At 36.2% G+C, this 21,607-nt stretch overlaps 1 protein-coding gene across 1 annotated transcript; it reads left to right on the forward strand.

The window, feature by feature from the left end:
* Window positions 1-3,492: 3,492 nt before the first annotated feature.
* On the forward strand, window positions 3,493-20,519 carry CLEC9A (C-type lectin domain containing 9A). The gene is made up of 6 exons (XM_004451200.2): window positions 3,493-3,591; window positions 4,974-5,054; window positions 13,323-13,466; window positions 17,764-17,915; window positions 19,159-19,280; window positions 19,948-20,519. The coding sequence occupies exons 1-6, from the start codon at window positions 3,501-3,503 to the stop codon at window positions 20,078-20,080; spliced, it is 723 nt and encodes a 240-aa protein (XP_004451257.1). The 5' UTR covers window positions 3,493-3,500; the 3' UTR covers window positions 20,081-20,519.
* The last annotated feature ends 1,088 nt before the right edge of the window (window positions 20,520-21,607 follow it).

Here is a 21,607-nt window from a genome sequence, read left to right on the forward strand (position 1 = left end):
AAACACAAATACTGATGGTATTTAATCTAAAGTACGAAGAAACCCAGAAATCTGTGTTTTTAATAAGCACCCCCTATTATGAGAAACACTACTTTAGAACTTAATCCTTATGTGACTTTGGGTAAGTAATTCAGCAGCTTTAAAACTCAGGTTCCTCATTAAAAAATGGGTTTAATATTATTATTCTAATACAATGTTATCGTAAAGCTCATTTAAAGTAATTACAGAAAGCATTGAGAAGAGTAAAAAGCATGTAATGAATAATCAATAAATACGTATTACTTTCATAGCTTTGTGCACTAATATGCAAGGTCACCTGAAAGAATATATTATTTTAGACAATCAGGAAGCCATCAGGTTTTGGGAGTAAAGGAAAAATAATAAAATACCTCAGATACTGCTTACCACTTCAAATGACTAAAAATCTTCAACTTTCGGGTATGCTATCTTACTTCCTTCTTTTTACGTATTCATTTAGTGAAACCAAATAGGAACTAATAATTCAGAAAACTGTCCAAAATCAGTCATATCTCTGGACTTTAGCATGTCATCTTTCCAAAAATGGAAAAGCATATCACTTATGATACCACACTCAATTTAAAAAGCAAAATCATAAACCAATACAACTGTGCCCGCAAAAATTCTTTTCTGATATCTGATCTCTGATATATTTTCTGTATATCTAAAACATATTCTACATGATATGAGAATGGCACAGAAGTTAATAGCACAATTTCTAGAATCAGACAGCCTAACTTTCAAACACTAACTCTGCTACTTCTATGTACATATACTTCAGTAAATAATTTGACTTCTCTGTTCTTTGATTTACGATTGAGTCCTACTAAGCTAATAATATTATCCACATCATAGACCTGTTGTGAGAATTAAAACAATTTATATAAACTCGTTTGAAATAGTACCTGGCAATTAATGAAGGGTAGATATTAGGTACTATAATTAAAAATAGCAAAAATTATACAAGTAACAATATATTCACTTTTATTGGGAAAACCCAATGTTTGTCCCAAAGAAAAGTATTAGAGTGTATACTGTATTTGAGAAAATCTGATCTTTCTGAGTCTAATTTTCAGTGCTGATAAAATTAGAGAGCAGCAAGAAACTGTAATTTCTAGAACCTCTGTTCCATGTGCTCTAGCATCAGTACACATTCAGTATGATTATGGATACTTCCTCTTTGAATTCTCAAGACAGAAATTTTCCCATTTTAAAAGTTCAGGAGGGTTAAGTTGTATTATTGCTTGGACTGTTAATAGAATCTTAGGTCACATGAAAATCACAGGCAATATTTGAAGAACGTGTTGGTCTTCTCCTTTCGCCTTGTAGACCCTCTTAGCTCTATCTTGTGCCTTGGGCAGCTAAACTCAAATGGATGTCATTACCTGGGCAAAATTAGTTTATGGATTTCAGTTAATTCAGTCAATGGGAGGCTCTAGCAGGAGATCAGAGAGTGGGAGGAAAGAGGGCTCAGGGTATTTATTCTCCTGGCTCTTTCCCCCACCATGCCTCAGTTTGGCAAAAGCTACATTTTCTGTATCTTATGCCACAATCCCTGTCCTCCATCGTGGCTACAAATATAGTGACATTCCAACCACCAAACACCTCTTGATCTTTCAGGCTTAGAGATGATGAGAGCTTCCTGATGCACATTTCACCATCCTATATTGATTCCCTTAACCCTTCCCCCAAACTTAGAAACCCTTTATTAAATGCCTGAGTAGTTGACCAAAGAGGTGCTGATGAAAAGAACGAGAACTCTGTTGACTTTTATAAAGGATATTTATTTGGGGTAGAGGTTTGCAGTCACAAGGCCCTAAAGAATAATTACTTCCCTCACCAAAGTCTATTTTTACATGTTGGAGTCAGATGACTGCTGGTCTCTGCAAGGGTTCAGCCTTCTTCTTCCTCTTAGGGTTCCATGGTCCCAGCTTCTTTGAATTTCAGCTAGAGGTTGAGATAAGGCTTGTTTCTCTTCCCATGAATAGACTCTTTCCAGGCTCAGCTGCTCTGCTCTCTCCATCAGGCCAGCTGCAAACTATCAGGTGAATGGCTCAGCTCTCTCTCTCTGGTTCCAGCATCTAAACTAAACTTTCTCCTCTGTGGAGTCATTTTCTGTGTGAGTGTCTGCCCACTAAGGGGGCAGAGACTAAATATCCTACTGACATAGCCAAATCAAAGCCCTAATCTTAATTTAATAAAGTAAAAGTGAAAACTCTGAATTTAATACAATCAAAGGAATGCCCAGAGGAACAGACTAGTTTACAAACATAATCACATATCTTTTTTGGAATTCATAAATAATATCAAACTTCCACAATGACCTTAGATTACCCTTTGAGTGGGCTATTTGTTTCCTTCTGGGATCTTGACTGTTAAAGACAACAACGATTGCTATAGTGAGAATGAAACCAAAGAGAATATTGCAATTTTGCCGATTACTGTGATTTGCAAACTATACATTACTGAAACATGACCTTTGGCCATAAGGACATATGGCAAAATACAAATGTGATTAAAGTATCAGATTTCTCAATATGGAAGCTGTAGTCACAGAGTGGGGTAGCAATGACCATCTGTCCACTAAATAATTCACATTTCCTTTCTAGAGTAAAGCTGTCATTGAGCACTTGCTTCCAAGGCAGAGATTAAATTTTGTGGGCCCAATCTTTATATCCAAATATGAGCCTTGGTTTGGACCTAGATGTGATATGTGCCACTTCTAGGCTATGGCCTTGAAGAAGCACATGTGGATCCTCCACCTTCTCTTTTCCCCTTCATTGGCTAGAAGCAGAGAACTCTAATATCTTACAAGATGGAAGGAGGCAGGGCCCTACTTGAAAGAAATCTACACAGTGACTGGGATTATTAGAGTTAAAATGCTATGAAAGAAAATAATGAACTTTTATCATGCTAAATGACTGTTATTTTGAGGCTTACTTGTCACAGGAACTAGCGGTACCCTAACTAACAAAGAATATATAAATTTATTTAAGGGATGCATTCCCTCTTGCTTTCTTGTTTAAGACTACAGTGATTTCCAAGTCGTTACACACTGGTTGCCCAACGTGCCCTATCCTCACCACTTCATTATCTAGTTTAACCTCATGTTGCATGTCTATACCAACCACAAGGTCACTCTTTGTGTTTCTATCCCTTTATTCTTAACTGAAATCCAGTACTATTACCTTCAACACCTGCTACATTTTGAAAAATAGAGCAATAGCATGTTTTATTATTGATCGTTTTGACATCACTTTTTTTCTCATTTCCTCCTTTACCAAACTGTGATTTAGCTTAAACTTTATAAACTTCCACTTTCTGGATGAAGAGGCATCTATACTCCTTAAATCAAAACACATTTTCCCACTAGTGTGAAAAAGTAGCCAATTTCAGTTCTTCCACCAACTTACTCCCAACCTCAAGAGAAATTATTTGCTTCAATCTCTGCTGTTGGCCTTATATATTACAGCATCTCAGACATGCAGGAGGAAGAAACATATACCTCTTTGCAGTGGGATAACCCAACACCAAATCATTATGAGAAAATCCTGCCTTCCACCAAATGTTCAGGTAATCAATTCTGATGATTTAGTCTAAGACATTGCAGGTTATGTTTTGTTTCCCGATTCAATGATGGGCCCAAGATGGTTTTTCTATTGTGGGATAATCCATTAAGGGTATTATAATAATGCATGGTAGTGTATAGAAGAATGAGAAGAGGAATCCATGGAGAGGAAAAAGGGAAAGAGCAATGGACTTGAAAAATATTTGATACTACTTATTTCTGTTTTCTGGAAAAGACAATGAATTCCTGAGTTTTCAGAAAAAGAGAACAAAATCATGTATTTTTACTATTTTAAAAATTGTTTAACTCAAATACAGTACTTGCATAAAAGACCTTAGAGAGTTCTGATAAACCCTAAGAAATAAACAGAGATAGAAAGCTGAAAAACTAGCAAAATCTCATTGGCCTGGAGCTGCCTGCTGTACTGATCAGTTCTATCTTTATTATTTAATATTTAAATTAGTTTCCCATTGCTGATGTAACAAATTACCATAAATTTAGGGTCTACAAATAACACAAATTTATTATTTTACAAACTGGAGGTCAGAAGTCAAAACTGACTTCACTAGGCTGAAAACAATGTTTTGGCAAAGCTGCATTCACTCGGAAGCCTCTAGAAGAGAAACACTTTCCTTGTCTTTTCCACATTTTACAGCTGAATTCCTTGCTTTCCTTGGCTCATGTCCCTTTCTCAGTTTTCAAAGCCAACAGTGCAGCATCTTCAGATTTCTCTCTGCTTCTAGCCTCACATCACCTTCTGTCCCTCTCATCTTCTGCCTCTGTCTTATCAGGGTCGGATAATCCCTCATTCCAAAATCCTTAACTCAGTTACATTTGAAAAGTCCCTTTGACACATGAGGTAATATTTACAGGTTCTGGATATTAGGACATCACATTTGGGGTAGGCATTATTCAACTTACTATAATATCCAAGGATAAATCCAGTCTATCTCTGATTAGTGTTAAGAATATAATAATCACACATCCTTATTTTTGTAAAAGTTAGCGTTCTTGCTCTCAAATATGAAAGCTTGTTACTTGGCTTGTAATAGTACCTAAAAGAAATTTTGGGAAAGAACACATGTAACTAATTAGTTAGAATTTGGCATCATATGTAAAGATGAGATAAGAAGAGTAGCGTAATTAAACATGTTCATTCTGGCATTTTTCCAAATCAAAGGTATTACAAGATATAATTTGAAATTCAAAGACTTTAAACAAAGGTTCCCATTTTCCCTCTTGCAGTTACAAATTTCAGGCCTCAACAATTCTCTGATTAGAAGTGCTTAATATTGCATTCCTTCTTTTACTCAGTCTTATCTTACTCTCTCTATCCCTTCCACCTACTTTCTCTAACTCAACTTCATTGTCCCTGTTCCATGTGTAGGAACGTGGTGTCTTGTGGTGGTGATTTCATGTATATTCTGCATTGGCTCATTTGCATCCTCCATTTTCTTGGGCATCAAGTGTAAGTACAGCAAGATACTGTGAAAAATATATACATACATTATGTATTATATACTATGCATAACTTCATATGTAATTGAATATATGCCTGTGTCATTATAGATAAAGTTTTGTTATTTAAAAATGGATGAATAAATCAACTAAGAAATATCTGGATGCCTATAAATGATATAAAATAATGGCCTCCTAATTTAAATTATAGGACACTTATTTGATTTAAATGTCAATGCTGCTGATACCTCTCAATGCGTGTTGTATAATAGAAATCATGTCCAATACCGCAAGTCTGTTTGGGAGAAACAATGCAGATAATTACTTACATTCTAATTCAATGTATGGGTCATGATAGCATGCCAAAGCAAGCATTTTGAAATATTTCAGAATATGGTCTTTCATTTCTAATATGTTAGAAACACAATTAGAAATATATATTAGAAACAAATTATTATTATTATTATTATTATTATTATTATTATTTTAAAGATTTATTTTTTATTTTATTTAATTCCCCTCCCCTCCCCCGGTTGTCTGTTTTCTGTGTCTTTTTGCTGCGTCTTGTTTCTTTGTCCACTTCTGTTGTCTTCAGCGGCATGGGAAGTGTGGGCGGCGCCATTCCTCGGCAGGCTGCTCCCTCCTTTGCGCTGGGCGGCTCTCCTTATGGGTGCACTCCTTGCGCGTGGGGCTCCCTTACGCGGGGGACACCCCTATGTAGCATGGCACTCCTTGCGCATCAGCACTGCGCTTGGGCCAGCTCCACACGGGTCAAGGAGGCCCGGGGCTTGAACCGCGGACCTCCCATGTGGTAGACGGACGCCCTAACCACTGGGCCAAAGTCCGTTTCCCTAGAAACAAATTATTAATATATTTTATTCTGAATTTGATTTATGCAGATTATTTAATGAGTGTTTCTTTTAATATTACACAAAGTACAATTTAAAATACTTAATGAAAGCCTGAGAACTTTATTTGGACCATATTTAACTCTATTTCTTTATTACCTTAAGTTCAAAATGGAGACATGTTTCCATATCTGACAAATGAAAATTTTATATGAAAATAACCATTACAAAGCTACAGGTTCCAGGAAAAGGACGTTGAACCTCTATTATTACACATGCTAGCATGAAGCAGTACACTTAGAAAGATAGAGAGGAAGGTTATTGTCCAGGTGATTTCCCTTTTTTTTATGCCTTGGAAAATCACTTTTCTATTTAGGAGGTTGGAAAAAACTTATGAGGTCTGAGAATGAGGAAGAGAAGTGTTCAAATTTGCTTCCACCAAATACAGAATGCTTGATCTTGTTCATGTAATGCTATGAGTTTTATTTTCCTGATAGTTCTTAGAGTAATCTTTTGAGAATAACTAGATGCCCAGTGAAAACACATTCTTATCACTTATTGCTTTTTTAACAAAGTCCAAAGTTTTGTTGAATAGGAAGCGGCTTCTCCCTTTAAACTTTATACTAAAAAACTGATCATTAGTTCCAGATCACCTAGTAGTCAATAAGATCTGAGTCATAAAAATCATGTTTGATTTTTAACATGTTTGATTTTTAAAAATGATCTATTTTAATCAATAATGAAAATCCAATTCTCTTCGTGAAAACTTTGTAAGAGAAATGTCAATGTTTACACTTCAAATGCCTTTTATTTTTAAGAACAGGGACCTATTTCTGACAAACAGCAGTTAATGTAAAACAATATCTTCATATTTAAAAGTATCATTACACGAAACTTACAAATGTGCTACTTATAAATTATTCTTATAGATCACTAAAAGTAAGTTTAATATGCATATCTGACAACAGAACTGATAAAATTAATCACACTACATTTTTATAAAATAATGCAATGTAGTAATTTAGAGGAGTCTTTTAGAATTATTGTTATTGACATAGAAATATGGTTATATAATATTTTCCTATGAAAGAAGCAAATTAAGATCTGTCATTTATAGAAAAACCCAGTTTTATAACATTTATATTTTATTTAAAATATATAAGCTATGCAAACATATATTTATTTATTTCTCTATATAAAGTCTCAATAGATATGTACAAAAATGTTAACAATAGTTACTTGAGTGATGGTTTTAAATGTAAGCAGAAGTAATTTGTGGTGCTGTGCTTATTTTTTAACCAGATTTCTTATGCTAACTGCTTTTCTATTAAAAACAACTTTAAGGTTGCAAAATCTTTTTTTAAGAAATCAGATTTACTTCTTTTTTATTTATTGTTCTTTTTAATCTTGCTAATTCATCAATTAGGTATAGCATCTATACTAAATACTTGTATTTTCTTGGGCTTTAAAATGTTCTGCCTTAAATTCTCCAGGTAATTACATTTTTAAATCTGTATTCCCCATTTTACACATTGATTGCAACATAAGACAATAAAAATGCAGCACTTTTTTTTTCCTATTTAGGAAGAAACTCTAACAGCAAGTCTCATTTCACTTTCTCCAGTTTAATTTTACTTCTTTAGATAGCATATAAACAAAGAAACAATGTACTCTAAAACATATCTAATATAGAAAAAATTCATCAAACTTTGAAATTTCAGAGTTCTACTTCAAATTGGTAAAATAAAATTCTAATTTTTCAGCTTCTAAATATTCCAGATCCTTAATAGGATAAAATCACACATCACCACTCTGGGTAGCTTCAACCTAGCTAAGAAGAGGGAAATATATAAACAGCTGGCAGCCTAGGTTGCTTGAACCATAGAGAGAGGAACAGAGCATGAACATTAGCTCTTTGCAGTCCATATCTTTTGATTTCTGGCATTGTTGATGAATAAAGTAGGTCAGAATATGTAGATAAGTAATTAAATGTTTTATCATGTAAATTGACACGTCCAGTTAACAGGAAGACAAACAACAGGCAGATACATACTGTTCTTTTTACATAAAATTACATTCCTCCCCTTCATGGCAATATTCTTCATTGGGAGCAGAACCAGATTGTACCCAATGCTCTCTTTGAGGGAGCGCTAACTCAATGTCATGGAGAACAACCTTGGTTAATATGCTCATTTGCACTTTTAAAATAATCTATACTTTGAAGTGACAACGTGCAAGGAGTGGATTTTGACTAGTGCAGTTATTATAAAGGAAGTTAACACATCTTTTGTGATCTTGGTTACTGCCCTCTTGTGGTTAAAAATGAAAATCATTTTACAGTTCTGTCTTTTTATTCTCTATTTTCTACTTTTTTCTAAAAGGTCTGCTCTTATTCCTTAACATCTGGTTGACATAAGCAGTTTTTATTTTTTTTTCTTTTTAAATCACTAATTGAGTTCCTTGGTGCCTTTATCTCCTCTTTTATGACAACATGTCTATTTAATAACTGCAACCTACTGATTATTAATACACCATAAACTTGATTTTATCCAAGTATGTAGCTCTCTATTAAACTCCTTCTGCACTGTAAATGCAGTTGGCATAGTCCCTTAGCCTTCATTGTGTGCCATAAGGCATTCAAATCTTTTCCCTTAAATATATCTCTCTTCTTTGCTTAAGACAAGAAAGGAACAGAAAAGCAAGCATTATCTTGGCACACACACCCCTCCCCCTTTATCCCTTAGATTTAAAATAACATAGGATTTTTCTATTCCAACCCATGCTGTTTTTAAAAATCGTATGATCATCTTTGAAAGTTCTTGCATATAAATCACCTATATCCAAGGCCCAATTACGTTACTGTTATCTATAGTAACCACTAAAAAAGCAATATAAAAAGATACACTCAAAAAATACCATCATTAAATCAAAATGGAATTCTAAAAAATGTTCAAGTAAACACTAGAAGGCAGGGAGAAGAAAACAGAGATGTGGAAAATTGAACAAATGAAACAAAAAAATTAAAAGAGCAGACTTAAGCCCTAACCTATCATAAATGAAGTGAAATGTTAATGGACTAAGTGCATGAATTTAAAAACAGAGATTGGCAGAGTCATTTAAAAGCCTGACCAAACTACATGCTGCCTACAAGAAACTTACTTAAAAGATATTATAGGAATGTTGAAAGTAAAAGTTTGGAAAAAATTATATATCATGCAAAAATTAATCAAATGTGCATGATTTCAAAACTTATTATATGCCTGCATTAACCAAAACTGTGTGGTTTTGGTGAAAGAATGGACATATACATCAATAACAGAATAGAGTATGCAGAAATAGACCCATACAAATGACATAGGTACATAATCAGGTCAATAGAGGATAGTGTTTTCAACAAATTGTGCTAGAGAAATTGGCCAATCATAGAAAAAATTCCTAAATCTCCCATCTTATTTAAAAAATTAACCACAAAGGGATTACAGATTTAAATGTAAAACTATAAAACTGTAGCATTCTGGGGCTGGCTCCCAGGATCCTTGGTTCTCTGATCACATGGCAAAGAACATAGCAGTATTTCTTGGTCTCTTCCTTCTCTCCTGGATTCTGTTTCACCTTCTTGCTTCCTGTGGCTTTCTCTCCTTCAGTCTGAATTTCATTCTGCTTTATAGGATTCTAGTAATAGGATTAAGACCTATCCTACTTGAGACAGGTAATACCTTAACTTAAGTAATCTCATCAAAAGGTTCTGTTTACAATGGGTTCACACCCATATAGATGGATTGAATTTAAGAACATGCTTTTCTGGGGTACATACTGGTTCAATCCACCGCACTCCACCCCAAAGAGACATGTTCTTTCTACATGCAAAATACATTCATTCCATCACAATATCCCCAAACCCTTAAGTCATTTCAGAAACAATGTTTAGTTCAAGTCTCACCAAAATCCATTAAGGTATGATCTGTCCTGGGGCACAATTCTCATCTGTCTGTGGAACTGTGAAACCTAGAGAACAAGTTATCTACTTCATATATGCAATGGAGGGACAGGCACAGGATAAACATTCCCAATCCCATAGGAAGAAATTGGAAGGAAAACAAGTGTTACAGTTCCAAACAATTCCAAAACCCAGCAGTGTATGCTCCATTAAGTTTCATGGTCTGAGAGTCATCTATGGAATAATGTTCAATCCTTCAGGCCTGATAAAGCAGCAATCCCACCCATTCCAAGTGCTTGCCCAGCAGCCATGCTCTCCTGGAACACTGGGGTGAAGGTTCCACCCTCTCCAAGCATCCAGATAGTGGCAAAGCTTTCCACACATGCTTGGGCAGAGTCTCCACCCTCTCAGAGCACTGAAGTGTTGGCTGGACTCCTTGCAGTCCCCAGGGCTCAGGCCCCACCCTCTCTGAGCATAGGGGTCACACCACTCTTCTTGAACAATGAGGCAGAAGGCCAGGGGAGATTCATGCTTTCCACACACATGGGTGGGCCTTCTCTCTTGGCCCAAGAAGATATCTTTGGTCCAGACCTCAGCTTCCATGGTTCTGCACTTGAAACGATTTTTCTTTCAATTTGTCCTTTCTCTGTCCCTTGTAGTACGGGTTGGCAGTGGTTCTGTTCATACAAATTATGCAAGAACCTTGTTGGTTTTACATGTAGTACACAGGGGTCCAAACCATCAGGCAGGAGTACCTTACACAGTTCCTTCCTGGATTGCCACACGTCCAGTCCTGAGTTCCACTGAAATGACTGGCTGTTCCCATGCTTAGTTAAACCCTCACATGGAGCATTGTTCTCTGGGACTCTCTTTCCAGAAGCTCAGAATTTCCCAAACCATCAGTTTCTGGTTTCATTGTACCCAGGAGTTCGATTCTCAGTTTATCCCTTTCCTTTCACAGTTTACTATAAGCTGCAAAGAGAAACCAGTCTATACCTTTTATACTTAGCTTAGAAATCTCCTCAGCTAAATATCCAAGCTCATCACTCTCAAGTTCTGCCTTCCATATAACATCAGACCTCAATTTTGCCAAGTTCTCTGCCCCTTTAAAACAAGGGTTGCCTTTCCTCCAGTTTCCAGAAACACATTCATCATTTCCTTTTAAAGCCTCATTGGAAATACCACTAGCATCATATTTCTACCAACAATTTCAAAGCACTCTATGCATTTTCTATCAAGCCCCTCACAATTCCTCTAGCTAATTTCAAAGCTGCTTCCATATTTTTGGTATTTGTAATAACAGCACCTCACTCTTGGTTCAAAATCTGATTTTATTTTCCTAGGCTGCTTAAGCAAATACCATGAAATGAACAGGCTAAACAATGGGAATTTATTTGCTCATGGGCTGGGAAAATGTTGAAGTCATGTCTCATCATTTACAACAAAATAAATTCAGCTACATAAAAAGCAAAATAAATGCCAGCTACATCAAATTATATATTGTAAATATCTATCTTAAAGAGTATTGGAAGAAACCATGGAAAAACTTTTCTATAATCTCAAGTATAAAACTCTTTTACTAAAAATGACTCTAAGTAAATATCCGATTGGTGTGGGATAAACTACCATTAAACAAAGTCAAAAGACAAACTGAAAAAAAGCACTGTAACTCATATGATACAAAGAACTTTCTTTACCAATATGTCAGTGTCTAATAAACAGAGCTGGTAGCTAAAGACTCTCAGTGGACCCAAAAGATGATGCTTACAAACCTACCATTTATTACAGAAAAAGGATATATTTTAACTACACCTCTAAGGATAGGCATCATAGCTAAAGCCTGTCTCTCAGAAAGGAGTCTGGAAAGGCAGAGTCCAGGCACCCTTTCCTTCCTCTGTAAGTGCCCTATCAGGACAAATTTTTGTCTTGAATCAGAACCACTGACATGGACAAACAATACCTTGGATCTGGGAGCCACAAAATGGAGTCTTGGCTGGGGATTTCATTTTACTGGTCACACAAGCATATCCTAGCTAGGAACAAATCATCAGTCCCACTGCTATCAACAAACAATATTGACTGGCTGGTACAATCTGCTCTGAAAATCCTCAGACCCATGATTACAAAGCTTCATTTGTAATTAGTATGTTTCAAGCTTCAACCTGGGGTCAGCACCAGCTGGAACATTAGCAAAACTTCTCAGGCTAATTCCAGGTCTGTTGGAATTAATGCTTATAGCACAATAAGGAACTCCTTTAAATCAATAAGGAAAAACTAGATACCTAACTAGAAAATTACAAAGAATATAATCATATACGTCATAGAAAAGGAAGTAGAACAATTATTTATATGTATATAAAGATATTCAACTTCAATCATAGAAAGAGAAATGCAAATGAAAATTATATCAACATACCATTTGCAACAGCATTATAGAGAGGGTAATTTGGGATAATCTAACACAGTTTAAGTACACATAAACTTTGACCTAGCAACTTGTCTTACAAACATACTTACACATGTGTGAAATTGTGTGATCTAAGTTCTTTATTAGAGCATTTATTTTTATAATACTAAAAGATTGGAAATAGTCCAAATGTCAATGGAGGACTGATAAGATAAAGCATGATCCAGCCATACAATAGAATCACATGACTCAATGTAAAAGCAAGAGAAAATTCTTTATGTGCTGAATTGGAACTATATCCAAAATACATTTTAGTGATAAAATAAAACAGAAATGTTTATAGATTATTACCATTTGTATAAGTGGGATGGAAGATATTTTATATTAATTTGTTTGTAAAATTCAAAATACCTCTGAAAGGACAGAAAAGAAATTGATAAACCTCGCTACTTTGAGGGAGTAGTGTTGCAAAAGGGGTTCAGGTTTTGCCGAGAAACCCCAGCGACATTCGGAGAGATGGAGAAATGAAGTTTTACTGTGTGCGTGGACCCAGAGGAGAGTTCAATCTCCAAATTCTGGGGCCCCCCGCTACAGTTTTCAGAGGTTTATATAGGGAGGCTGGTGGGAAGTTGGCGGGAGTACAGAAGCAAATTTTGCTGGTTATCTTGCAATAAATGGACACAGTCTGAGGCAACAGCTCTAGTCCAGATTAGGCTGCTGGCTCAAACAATCAAGCTCTTACAGGTGTGCACCCTGCAGCTCACAGCACACACACACACACAAGGGCTGCATTATCAGAAGGCAGCCTGTACCAGCATTGCATAGCGGGATAGACGGGAGGTGCAGGGGATTCCCTCAACAGTACAATAGGGTGAATAAGGAAACAAGAGTTTGGAGGTCATGGAGGCTTTCTGCTGTATATTCTTTATAGCTTTTGATTTTTGAAAAAAACGTAAACTAATGCAAACTCAAGTGACAAGAATAATCAGTAATTTGTAGTTGTCTTTTGTCTGTGTTGAAAGATTTGGTGCTTTTTTCTCCCCTATACATCAGTATTTTATTAGGAATGATTGTTACTATTGGAAGTGTTCCAGGTATCTGCTATTGTAAAGCAGCAGCAAGAAAAACTCATCCAACAGGACACAGCATTGTTAAACTTTACACAATGCAGGAGGGGCCATGACCTTCAGGAGAAAGAGCTTCAGACCTTGATGCAAAACTCTGTTTCAGGTAATTGATGTAAAATCAGTTTCCATTGTGCAGATGCAAAGTAATGCAACAATTCCTTACAAGAAACAGTGACTCAAGTCTTTTACTCTTTGCAAACTCAGGATTTTCTAGCAGGAGAGTGATAATTTGGATGCACTCCTCAATTCATATCTCCTAATAACCATGTTGAAAATGCTGAGGTACCAAGAAATGGAGGAAGAAAATATACCATCAAATGCCAAACTGAAATAGGTGTGATTAGTAAGTTAAAATGTTAAAAAACAACATTCTGTGTTTTAATCCAATCATCCCAGTTTATAAGTGTATCTTTAATTCTGGCTCCAAATTTCTCAGTATGTCTAGTTTAGACATTGCTTTAGATTCAAATTTAGATAGATCTTTGAGCAGAAAATTCATTTTGAAAATTAAAATATTTTCCATTATAATGAAATGCAAAATTCAGATATTTTTAAAAAATCATATAAAGTTAATTTAGTTTTATCTCTAATCCCTTATGAGCATTTTCAATCCAAAATATTTTACTTATTCTATGGTTTGTCAAAGTATGGTATGATTACTTAGTTAACATCAAATAATTCTTATAGATACAGTTTAGAGAATGAACTTTCCTATAGTGTATTCCATTTAAGTTATCTTCAATTACAGAGATCAAAAACCACCATAGCTCCTTCTTACTGAAATTTAGTCAAAAAAATTGTTAATCATTAGAGGCACAGTGAATATATAGAGAGAAAGGGCTATTGAAAGGATGAGTTAGGCCTAACATCAAGTCATTAGCCATGAATACAGTGACAATATTTTATTTTGTAGACATACACATCCAATCTGTCAACCTGTCATTGCCAATCCTATATATGCTACAACTTTAACAACGTTCAGGATACTGACTAGTCAGCATAGATTCCATACCAGAGACACTAAAGAGGCTTAACAAATGACATCTGGGCCATGGAAACTGTGAATGAATTATTTCTGACCCTAAAAGAGGGCTTCTAGAAATCAGATTTCCAAATGTTGCAGTGTCTTTCCTTCTGTAAGAATATGCCAGACACTGATGGTGAAATTCTTGCTATTTGTCCCTCTTTTATACACTTTGTGAACATTCTTTTGTGAATACCTTCTTTCCTAAGATAGGTTTCACAAAAACTGATTAAACATTACAGCTTACTTCTTAGTTATATTTTATTTCTCACCCACATATTTTCACATCACTTCTTAATGTTTATTGTATGCGCCCTCTACTGCATATGGAAATCTTAGCCTGTTTAAAAGAATTTAAGCATCAATTTGAGGCTTCTTTCTCAACCCATTTATTAGTCTAATAAATTTCCAGCTAAATTGTACAGTAAGATTCACAGATCTGAAAAATGAGTAAGAAAATGAAAACTCTAAATGAGGTAAACTCAAAGAAAGAAATGATTGATAAAACTGAGATAATCAGATCATTTTATACAGAAAGAAAAGATTTGGGTTAAGGCTCTCCCAAATTGGAGGTCTCCCAAGAAGTTGGCAGACTAGAAAGACATGGGATTTTCTTCTCTCCCAGAAAAATAGCTAGAGGACAGCAGAAATGGCCTGGGGAAAAAAAAAATCTTCTAGGGTTTAGGACACCAGGGGAAAGCTGGACAGCACCTAGAAGAGAGAGGGACAAAGGAAAAGAACTGAGTCCACAAAACTGAGTTAAAGGCGGCAGCTGCTACTGCCAGCACCCTCCTCCACACTAAAGACTCTTTTGAATAATCAGGCCTCTGGGCCAACAACTACAGAAAAAGGAAACCCCAGGGATCCACACCTCCCCCCACCTCAGGAAAGGGGAAAGGGAGGGACAAAGCCTAAAGCTGACTCTGCTTTTGACCCACAAATTCGGTCTGCTGTGTCCTACCATCCCTTCCAGGCTTGGTGGGGCCATGCCATCATGTGCCCTAGGAGCTAGCACCCATCTAAAAAGATCTGACCTTCTCAATCTCCCTCTCTACTAACTGGGACTGATTGTTGAGGATGCACCTCCTCAGGAAAGGGGAGAGAGTAGGACACAACCTAAGGCTGACTCAAATTTTGACCCACAAATTTGGTCTGCTGTGGCCCAGGAGCCCTTCCAGTCTGGGTAGGGCTGTGCCATTATTTGCCTTGGAAGCCAGCTTGAGACTATGGAGATCCAGGACTAAAGAAATTCTACCCACTCAATCTCCTCTACCAACCAGGACTGATTGTTGAGGATGCAGAAGGGAGTGGAATTATTTCCTACCCAGGAAAAGGGAGGAGGCCACCAGCAAAGATTGGAAAACAGTCTCTGAGAAAGTTTGAATTACAAGGCTCTTAGCCTCCAGACAGGAACCTCTATCATGTTGATCTGGTCCATGTCGCAGCAAACACACTTCCACCAGGCCTTGAACTGAGAGGGCTGTGAAAGCACATCATCTGCTGGTGGAACAAGGAAGGGCATGTGAGGAAATTAAAAATAAATAAATAAGAGGCTTTTTTTCTGGCCTTTATACCTTCCCTCCCCAAAGCCCTAGGAAGTGGGTCTGCAACCCATTACTGGGTCCAGAACCCAGTTTTGAGCAACTAACAAGGACAAATCTAAAGACCCAGGTTGAACCAAGATTCAAAGAACAGTGGTAACACACAGCCTCTCACCACTAAATCCCTATGAGAGAGAAATTGAACATCTGAGTAAACTCACCATCCTAATCAGATGTTCCTAGACTTCAGCAAAAAGTAACAGGCCATACTAAGAAAATGGAAGACATGGCCCAAGAAGAGAAATATATATCAAAGCCCCAGAAGAGATGCAGGATTTGAAACAACTATATAATGATAAACACACAAATTTCCAAAATCAAATTAATGAGTTAAAGACAATATAGCAAAAGAGATAAATGGTATCAAGAAGACATTAAGCAAGCACAAATAAGAATTTGAAAACCTGAATAGAAAAGTAACCAAGCTCATGGGACTAAGATGCATGACAGGTGAGATAAAAAATACATAAGAGGCATACAACAGTAGACTTGAAATGACAGTTGAAAAGAATAAGTGATACTGAAGACAGAACAGCTGAAATTGAAGAAAGAAAAGAAAGGAAAAAATTGAATGGGAGCTCAGGAAGTTGAATGACAACATGAAACACAACAACATATGTGTCATGGGATTCCTGAAGAAAAAGAGAAGGGAAAAGGGGCAGAAAGAATATTTGAGGAAATAATAGCTGAAAATGTGTCAATTCTCGCAAAAGAAATGAACTTACATGTTTGAGAACAGCAGGGCACCCCAGTCAGAATAAATCTGAAGAGACCCACTCCAAGACACATACTACTCAGAATGCCAAATATCAAAGATAAAGAGAAAATTCCAAGAGCAGCAAGGGAAAAGCAAGCCATCACATATAAGGGCTGCCCAGTATGACTTAGATTTCTCATTAGAAACCATGGATGTAAGAAGACAGTGGTATGATACTATAGGATACTAAAAGAGAAACATGCCTGCCAAGAATTCTTTATCCAGCAAAACTGTCCTTCAAATATGAAGGTGAGTATAAAGTATTCACAAATAAACAGAAACTAAGAGAGTTCATAAAAAAGAATACAACTTTGCAGGAAATATTAAAGGGAGCCTTAGAGCCTGAAAGAAAAGAACAGGAGAGAGAGGCTTGGAGGGGAGGATAGAAGAAAGAATAGCAGAAAGATAACAAAAAGAGTGAAAAGACATATGAAAACTAGATATGCATATGAAAACCAAAGGATAAAATGGTGGAATAATGCCTTTACAGTAATATCATTAAATGTGAATGGATTAAACTCCCCAATCAAAAGATATAAGCTTACAGAATGGATTAAAAAAAAAAAAAAACATGAGCCATCCATACCTGGCTTACAAGAGACTCTCACCTTAGACCCAGGTATACAAACTGGCTGAAATTGAAAGTTTGGAAAAAGATACTCCATGCATATAACAACCAAAAACAAGCAGGCTAACCTATACTAATAGTGGACGGAACAGACTTCAAATGCAAAAAAATTTGTAGAAGATACAGAAGGCCATTATACATTAATAAAAGTTAATTCCAAATTAATTTTATAAAACTAATTCTTAGAGACTTGTTGAAATTGAAAACAAGTGCACAAATTTTACTGGATTCAGCTTCAGAGAAGCTGGAATTGGTAAGTGGTGATTCAGGTGAACAATTCATTTGGAGTGTGCAGATGCATTGGGGTGATGCAAGGGGTCATTTTGAGGAGGTATGCTACTACTATTTTATAATAATAACAATAACAAAGTAAATTGTTTATATTCAAAGCCCATAACTGCAGCCCTTGTCCAACAAACTGGATTCAGCATAGAGGAAGTTGCTACCGTGTTTTTGAAAACTGGAAAATTTGGAACTCCAGTAAAGAGGATTGTTGGAAAGAGAGCTCCAGGCTTTTACAAATAGACAGCAAAGAAGAAATGGTAAACCCCGTTCAGTCTCATCATTCTGAAACTATGTTGCATGTTTTTAAAGAAAGCAGTGATTCTCATAAGAAAAAGTTTTATTAATATTCTATATCAGTATTCTATTTTTAAAGATTTCAATGTGAAGAAGTTGGAATTAGTATGATGTTTCCTTTTAAATGGAGAAACAAAAAAGTAGGGTACTTGTATAGAAAGAAAGAAGAATATATTATTTCCCTGTACTTTGCTAGTTAAAAAAAAATGGGAGTCAGGAGGATAGAATAACATCTTGTATCATGCTAATCTACTCCACAATCTACATACATTCTAAATGTAACTATTTATAATTTAGTCCTTTCCACACTTTAAGGAAGAATAATAATCTATATTAACCTTGTAATTATCAGAAAAAAACAGGGGCATAAAAAGTGAGATAATGTCATGAAATGGCTAGGTCTATAAAAATAAGCATTTGCTAAATAAAATGTTCATTTGACATTAAATCCACTGCATTTACTATCACTTAACAAGCAAACAAAAGATGTCTACCTGAAATCATTATTCTATCCATAAATACGTGTGAAATAGAAAGAAAGCACAGATACACATTTACGACCTTATAAGAAATGTATGACTGAATAACTGCTATTTTCAGTAATTGGATTAAGTTAATGTCTGAAAGAATAGCGAGGGAAAAGTTCATTAAGAATATGTAGTAAACCAAGGCAACTTGAACAAACTTAATTATAATTATGAGTTCTTGCTCATTGTTCTCTGCAAATTTGGTGGCAAAGTGGTATTAACTAATAAGTACACGTAGGTGTTAGAAAGATTTCTTTCAGCAAAATATACTTATAGTTAAGTTGCTTATAGACTCTCCTAAACTACTTCTCACACTGATGTGTATTGGGGAAGACAATCCATGTGGTTTATGATATCAAAGACATCTTTACTTCTCCTCATAATGAGGGTTCAATAAAACATTTACCTTTATTGACATATACTGTCTGCAGGATTCTGCATTGGAAAAACCTATTTTTACACCAGTTGCCTATTTTTTCCTAGTCCTTACTGCCATCTGCAGACAAGAGTCTGCAAAATGCATCCCTTCCATTAAGGGTTGAGTCTTCAGGGAGAAAGTTTTCAAGCCTCTCTCCAGCTCTCAAGTTCCCGTTAATTTCTGTCTAGGCAAAATGTCACATTTCATATTTAACTGTAGATATGTTTTCTTAGGACATGGATCTGGCCTTGTTTCTTATAGGATTTTATCACTGGCACATTGAAGAAGATCAAAAGGGACAATAGCTATTGGGTGGGACTATCTCAGAATGGACTCAATGGACCTTGGCTTTGGCAAGATGGCTCTTCTCCTTCTCCTGACCTGTAAGTCTTTGGTTAAATGTTATAAGAGAATGGAAAACGAGGGAATTCAAATGGCTTATTTTATTTTATACCTTAGGATTCCTCCAAGATAACCTATGATAATTCCACAGTCTCCTAACTGAATCAAAATCAAGTTGCTTAACTGTAGCTTCATGGTTTCTAAATTTTGTCCCTTCTTAGCCCCACATCTAATCATCATCTTCTAGCAAATTCACACCAAAATGTAAATGTGACTGAACACTGAATTAATAAAAGTAAGTAGATTCCCTTTATTTCACTTTATCGCTAGGGAGTGAGCTCTAAGGGAAAGAGACTGAAGTAATTTTTAAGCAATCGCCATACAAAGCTCTTCAGAAGGGAACACAGGGATTGGTGAACAGAGTCAGGTGTCTTCATATTTTGAGGATTAAGAGTCAGGAAAGAGACTAAATTAGTTCCTATCATTGCATGTCTGTGTTTTGTTTATGCTTTTCCTTGAAAATACATTCACATTCTCTTTAAGAGAAAGGAGCCACATTGTTGAAGGAGGAGCATGAAACCACCACAGGAAGGTGCCAGATTAAAACAAAACAAACCAAAACATAAAACTATGCACCTCTTACAAGTTACCCATGGTGACATCATGTAAGCCCCATATCTAACCGCTGATTAACACTGACTTCTACAGGTGGTCATTTCAGAAGACCCAGTCAACTAACAACGTCTGTGGATACCTCAAAGACAAGGAGCTTTTTCAAGCTAACTGCAGTAACTGGAAATACTTTATCTGTGAGAAGTATGCTTTAAGATCTCTTGTCTAAAAAAGAAATTATGCTCAAAATGACTTCTCTATTACATTAGTATTTGGAAGAGGTCATTGATGGATAAACCTGCCACAAAAAGCCGAAGAGCGACTGTAGAAGTAAACTGCATGGACTAGAAAATTAGCCACCCGGAACTCAAAACCTTTCCCTTCCCTTTTCCCCCTGGAAACCCTCATCTTTTTACTGTCTCTATAGTTTTGTCTTTTACACAATGTTATAAAGCTGGAATCATACAGTGCATGCCCTTTTCAGACTGGCTTCTTTCATTTAGCAATGTGCCATCCATGTCTTTTTGCACCTTGATAACTCACTTCTTTTTATCACTAAATAATATTCCATTTTCATGGGTATGTCACAGTTTGTTTATTCATTCTGCTGTGGGAGGGGATTTTGGTTGCTTCCAATTTGAAGTAATTATGAATAAAGCTGCTACAAACATCATATGCAAGTTTGTGTGGACATAACTTTTCAACTCCTTTATGTAAGTGCCTAGGAGCACAATTGCTGGATCCTATACCCTTCAACTTAGACTTTACAGCTCTCAAAAAAATCAACTCAAAATGGAACATAGAGCTAAATATGAAAAGTAAAACCGTAAATCTTGTAGAAGACAACATAATAGAAAATCCAGGTTACCTTAGGTTTGGCATTGATGTGTTAGATATAATGTCCCAAAAACATGTAAGAAAAAATTGACAAGTTGGACATCATTAAAAAAAAAAAAAGTCTCCTCTGCAAGGGACACAGTTAACAGAATTAAAACGCAAGCCACAGACTTGGAGAAAACATTTGCAAAATGTTACGAAACATGTAACTGGAGAAAGACATATTTGGGATGCACATAAAAAGAACCCGAACTTAATGATAAGAAAACAAAAGACCCAATTTAAAAAAAAAAAAGTGAACATGTACCTCACCAAAAAAGATACACACATGGTAAACAGGCATTCTAAAAATGCTCAAAATCATATTTATTAAAGAATTGCAAATTAAAACAATGAGATACCATTGCACACGTATTGGAATGGCTAAAGTTCCAAACACCAACAATGCCAAATGCTGGTGAGGATGCGGAGCAACAGGATGCTCATAGGAATGTAAAATGGTGCAGCCACTTTGGAAGACAATTTGGCAACTATTTTTTTTTAAGATTTTATTTATTTATTTATTTCTCTTCCCTTCCCCCCCACCCCAGTTGTCTTGTTCTCTGTGTCTATTTGCTGCATCTTCTTTTGTCTGCTTCTGTTGTTGTCAGCGGCACGGGAATCTGTGTTTCTCTTTGTTGAGTCATCTTGCTGTGTCAGCTTTCCATGTGTGGGGCACCATTCCTGGGCAGGCTGCACTTTCTTTCACCCTCTCCTTATGGGGCGCACTACTTGTGCGTGGGGCTCCCCTACACGGGGGACACCCCTGCGTGGCAGGGCACTCCTTGCGCTCATCAGCACTGTGCGTGGGCCAGCTCCACACGGGTCAAGGAGGCCCGGGTCAAGGAGGTTTGAACCGCGGACCTCCCATGTTGTAGAC

The sequence above is a fragment of the Dasypus novemcinctus genome, chromosome 20 (assembly GCF_030445035.2).
Source record: "Dasypus novemcinctus isolate mDasNov1 chromosome 20, mDasNov1.1.hap2, whole genome shotgun sequence".
NCBI classification, from domain to species: domain Eukaryota; kingdom Metazoa; phylum Chordata; class Mammalia; order Cingulata; family Dasypodidae; genus Dasypus; species Dasypus novemcinctus.